Below are 6,000 nucleotides of genomic sequence, written 5' to 3'. Positions count from 1 at the left end.
TCGCTTAGTAAAACGCTTCATGTTAATACTGTTTTGAGAATTGTGGAAAATTAATAAAGAAAATTTAAATAGTGAAATTAAAATTGAAAAACTAAAATTAAAATACAAAATAGAACTTATCAAATGAGCAAGTTACCATCAATATAACAGCACACCACAAAATTTGTCTAGCCATCGTCAATATTATTGATCAATACAAGCTGTGCAGCGCAGCTGTGGTCAAAAAGAGGCATTTCGTTAGAGGAACTATCGATTTTTCGTACGATTCACTTAAATTCACTTTGCTTAAACGTTTCCTGGGCTCAGGCAGACAGTTTTATGAGAGAACAAACCGGTAAATCTCAAATTAATAAAAAGTAGTAATTTAGTATTATCAGTTTTTGTTTCGTTCTTTTTTAATTTTCAAATACCGCTTTTCTCACATATCGCAATCGATTGCCTGTTGCGCATGTTACGCATCCCATCACTGGCGGAGAACAGCTGTTTTTTATTTGTCTTCACCGGTTTTTTGGTTTTTGCAGTGATATCATCGTCGAGTACATATTTATATTTACCTTGTTTTTTTTTTAAATACATTTGAGTGATTTTTAAGCATAAATTGAGTTCCTTTTATGATTACCAATTTTCTTACTATCACTGCGCCGTTAGTTTTTAAACGCACTTTATCCATAATGCCTCGAGGAAGAACTTTGCAAAATGTTGTATTCGAGCTGGAGAAGTTTGCGCCACTCAATTTAGCCGAAAAGTGGGATAATGTGGGCCTCCTGATCGAACCTCATAGGGAGAGGTAATACCCAGCTATAAAAATAATTATTTTTAGCGGTGATTATAATATGTTGTACATACATGCATACAAACAAATATATGTATGTATGTACTGTTTTACTTTTAAAGATCCGTACGCAATATTCTGCTAACCAACGACTTGACGGAGCGTGTTATGCAGGAAGCTGTTGATCAGTGCGCCGACCTGATTGTCTCTTATCATCCACCAATATTTGCACCACTTAAACGTATTACACAAAAGTAAGTTGATGCATATGTACATGTGTATGTATAATACATGAAAATACGAAAACATATCTGGCATTTATCTGATGCCCAATATTGTATTCCCTCTATAGAAACTGGAAGGAACGAATTGTTTCTATTTGCCTATCAGAAGGTATTGCTTTATATTCACCACACACAACTTGGGATGCTGTGCCTGGAGGAGTGAACGACTGGCTGTCCTCTGCACTGCCGTGTGTAGATATGCAGCCCATAGAGGTAAGATAATTTGGCGAGAGTTGAAAATCAGATATTAATTTAATTTGGTTTGAGAATTGAAGAATTTCCGCGGTTCAGTTGTGTTTGCTTTGGCAGAACTCTCTGATATGATATACAGGGGTCACACAATTTATTCGTACACTTACAGTTTATGAACAGATGCACCTAATACGTAGAACGATTTATACAAAAGAACAAAATTTTAATATATTCGTAAAAAATAACATATTTATACAATATTTAAGGAATAAAAACTTCCAAATTCATTTCTGGAATTAGAGAACTTAAGGCAATAACGAAGTAAGGCAAAATTGTATGCAAAAATATTATTCTCACGTAGCCAATCAAAGAATATTTTATTAAAAAAATAATGGAAAAAACGAGTATTCAGTACTTCGTTGGGCCGCCTTTAGCTTTAATAACTGCTTCCAAACGTCGGTGCATACTTTTCACCAATATTTTGGTTTCATTAGCTGGAATTTTCCTCCTGTCGGCACTTAATGTTGGTCTTTAATGACGCCTTTGATGTTATTATGTGCTTTCTGAATCTCCTTTCTAAGAGCTCCCAGACATGCTCAATTGGGTTCAGATCCGGTGATTGAGGTGGAGTTTTAAGCTGCTTATAGTGGTAAGTGATAAGCCATTCTTGCATGAGATAAAATGAGTGTCTTGGGTCATTTTCTTGTTGAAACAAGAATCCTTTAGCATCCAGTCCAAATTTAACAGCACTATCATACAAATTATTCTTAATACAGATGTTTGTCCATTTTATCATCAATAGAGACCATTTTTTCTACCTCAGATGCAACTATACACTCCCAAACCACCGCATTTCCTCCTCCACGCCCTCAAAAAGGGCCATCTGATCCGGAAACATTAAATTTCGACTCATCACTGAATATGACATTTTCCCAAAAGAAATCTGGCTCATTTATATAGCGTTTGGCGAATATCAATATTTTCTTCCTGTTAATATCTGAAATGTATGGCTTGCGGCGTGCCTCTCTGATATGATAACCAGCGTTATGCAGGCAATTACGAACTTGTTGTGGGCTTACTTTTTTATGCAGAGACTCTTGAATATTTCGCCATAGTATCGTGGCGGCCGCCGTAGCCGAATGGGTTGGTGCGTGATTACCATACGGAATTCACAGAGAGAACGTTGGTTCGAATCTCGGTGAAAGCAAAATTAATATTATAAAAACATTTTTCTAATAGCGGTCGCCCCTCGGCAGGCAATGGCAAACCGCCGAGTGTATTTCTGCCATGAAAAAGCTCCTCATAAAAACATTAGCCGTTCGGACTCGGCTTGAAACTGTAGGTCCCAATTATATATATATCGTGGAGATTACTTTTGGATTTTGCGTGACCGATGCTACTATGTTGCGTTCCTCACGTGGAGTCATTATTTTTCGCCATCCGACTTGGTGGTGATTAGCTTCCAATTTACCAGTATTAACGTAAGTAGCAGTAAGACTTTGCACCGCAGAATGCGATTTGCCGATTTCGCGCAGGGACTTGTTTTCCAAGTACAATTTAATAACATTTCTAATGCTAAACCCGCACTTCGTCCCATTTAGTCACCTTCAATCGAGATATTGCGCGCAACTGAAACTGAATCGGCGATAAAAACTAAGAAAAACCAATCTTATTTCGTTTTCAGCAATTTTAGTAAAAACGCAAACGATTTTTAACCCTTAACTGGTCCGGTACTCCATGAGTAACATAACTGGTCCGGCGTAGTCTGTGAGACGAGTACGTTTTGAAGCTCAATAATAAAACACAACATAAAGTTATTATTATTTTTTAATAAACATCGATATTATGAACACAAATGAACTATATTTAGTAAAAATACATGCATTTGGGGCAAAGTCTAACAAATTATAAACACAAGAAGGAATAATGTACCACACATCTACAAAAAAAAATGCTTATTCTTTCCGAAAATCATAAAAAAGTGAGAACAAGCTAGTTAACTATTTTTTTTTTTAAGAATTGATTTGTAAATCATTATATAACCATAAAACTCATAAAGATATGGAAAGTTGAAGGTGGTTTTGTATCCAGCAAGGCCCAAAGTTCACAAGTTTGAGATACAGTTTTTGCAGATTGGATCTGTGCACCCTAAGCAGACTGGATTCTTGCAATAAACGCATAAGTATTTGGTCATCCTGCGTTTGTTGCTAGGACATATATGGCAAATCTTACGTTTTTGGAGAATAAGATTTGTTTCATCATTAGTTGGTTGTTCTTCTGGAACTCTAAGTATCCTTCTAATCATGGTTCGTATTTCACGTGGTATATTCATCATTGTTATGCGCCGTTTCATATGATCTTCCACCCATTGCATAGCTAGCTGTTTTCCAAAAACATTTTTTTCTTTTATTATTGGATTGTTTTTGTAACACTGATGAAGAATATAAGAATTTACCGCAGAAATATCCAAGACACGGAAAAAGATTGTCAATACGACGACTGGATGTACTTTTTGAACACTTTTCGTCAATGGAATCAACTCCTCCTTTATTTTCGTTATAAAAGGTGATTATTTCTGGTTTATTAGTTAATTGGTCAGTGTATTCTCTGTCGTGCATGGAAGATATCAGAATTGTGGCTTTTCCACCTTTTCCAACGTGGGAAATTATTGTGCATTCCTCCCTAAATCCATAGAATGTTGATCCAGCAGCTCTTTTGCGATTGGGTAGGAAGGTCTGTGGTATTTCGGGTTTATTTTTTTTAGGGTGCCTACATACGTTAAATTTTTCTTAGAAGGACGTCCACTAACTGTATTGAAGAATACCAGTTATCAGCTGTTATGTTGCGATTGCTGTTGAAGAGCGGCGTTGCTAGGCGTAATACTGCTTGCGTAGGTTTTAAAAGTTTCTTATCTTCGTTACTGAGACCAAAACCATCCGAGTCCTTTCCGCAATAGATATAAGCATTATAAAGATAGCTGTTTCTCGCGTCTGTTAAGCACTGAATTTTAAGGCCATATTTTGCTGGCTTGTTTGGCATCTACATCTTAAAGCGGCATCTCCCACGGAAACTCACCAGCAATTCGTCTACAGTAGCAGATTGCCCTAATCCATATAAACTTTGGCAATTCTCTATAAAACTGTTAAACACGAAAGATATAGCTGCAGTAGGGTCATCCTTTTTGCGTTCTTCTCTATCTTCTCGATTATCAAATCTTATCGCAGCCAAAAGGACAGCAAATCTTTTCTTACTGAGAACTGCTCTGAATATGTCCCTTCCAGTTCCATCTGTTGCAAATAGGTGGTGTTTTGAAACCGCAGAATATTTTTCACTCATCGAATTTAGCTTTTTGTTAGTGCACTGCATAATATGTTCAAATATATTGTCAATAAAAAGTAAGCCCCAAATAGCTAGCGGATCTGCAGACTCACCAAGCATCCTTGCCTTTGATTTCAGTATGGGAACTTTCATCACAATGTTATGTTTTCGGACTTTAGATGATGGATGAACTTCTGAAGTACACCACCTATACCGATTTTTGCCATATATATATTTCTTTTCACTTTCCGTTGAGTCCACTTCATCACTGTCATTGTCCTCCTCATATTCAGATAATTCCGAGTTAGTGTCATGCTCTGACTCAATATTATAGTCGTCCGACACATCGTCTATATCACTACCACTATCAGTGTCTTCGTTATTCCACTTAGAGAGAGTTTCTTCATAATCACAATCGCCCAAACGCACCCGTTTAGATGGCCCAGCCATAACTCACTATATTTGAAACACGCACTAAAGTAACGTAAAGGGTCCGGCGTAGTCTGACAGACTACCGCGCAAATATAATCATTCCTAACTTAGAGTATAACTGAACAAAATCGACAGAAATGTGACTATTTTTTAATGACCAATAGGGGAAGGAATAGGCGGAGCGACCCGTATGTAGGTGGTTCCAGTAGCAAATAAACAGGATTTGTTTATATGACGTAGTCTCTCAGACGACGCCGGACCAGTTAAGGGTTAAGATTACTTTTGCAGCAACAATATCATGAGCGGAAAGTGTACGAATAAATGTTTTGCAGCATTTTGCTACATCTGCCTGCTTTCATGGGAATCCCTCATTGTGAGTTGAAATAACGGGAGTTTTTTTTGCGGCAATTCATCAGGAATGTAACATTCTTACAGTGACCCAAAATAATATATTTTCACAGCAAATATTTTGCGCAAAGCTACGGCGGGTGTACGAATAAATTGTGTGACCACTGTACATACGTATGAATGTATATTAATCCAGCGCCAATGGTTTATTAGTCATAGGAACGCTAGGAATTATTTTATATTTCTAAGTGCAGAAAATAATTAGAGGTATATTTCAACACCTTGAAAGAGTTGTTTTGTTGTTGTGAGTGCATTAATTATTCGACCATTCCTTACGGGTGAGAAAGTTGTTTATTCAAATAAAAGATCGCGCGTTTCGGTAAAGTACAATCACGAATAAAAGTTCATAACAATTATGTTACTTATTTCAATTATATATTTGCATATTAATGTGCGATTCATTTAGATGACAAATTAAAAAAAAAAAAAAAAAAAACGAACGAAAAACAAAGAACAAACGAACGAAAAACAAAGCTTGAAAAGAATTTAGTTTAATGGTGAGGTTCAGCGCCATTGCGTAAAACCGACTAAAATTGAGTGGGATAAAGCAAATAGTACTGCAGTGTGGTGTTCTTTCACCCTTGCTCTTCAACT

General features: G+C 36.6%; 1 protein-coding gene across 1 annotated transcript in view; it reads left to right on the top strand.

Annotated features, from left to right (window-relative positions):
* Nucleotides 1-509: 509 nt before the first annotated feature.
* LOC129237689 (NIF3-like protein 1) overlaps nucleotides 510-6,000 on the top strand; it is a 49,694-nt gene continuing 44,203 nt past the window's right edge. Inside the window, exons 1-3 of the mRNA XM_054872577.1 lie at nucleotides 510-787; nucleotides 895-1,026; nucleotides 1,125-1,269. Of these exons, the coding sequence (XP_054728552.1) occupies nucleotides 612-787; nucleotides 895-1,026; nucleotides 1,125-1,269 (453 nt within the window). The 5' untranslated portion in view covers nucleotides 510-611. The remainder of the gene's footprint in view (nucleotides 788-894; nucleotides 1,027-1,124; nucleotides 1,270-6,000) is intronic.

Source organism: Anastrepha obliqua, chromosome 2 (genome assembly GCF_027943255.1).
Source record: "Anastrepha obliqua isolate idAnaObli1 chromosome 2, idAnaObli1_1.0, whole genome shotgun sequence".
Lineage (NCBI taxonomy): Eukaryota > Metazoa > Arthropoda > Insecta > Diptera > Tephritidae > Anastrepha > Anastrepha obliqua.
This window is presented reverse-complemented; position numbering and strand designations above follow the sequence as displayed.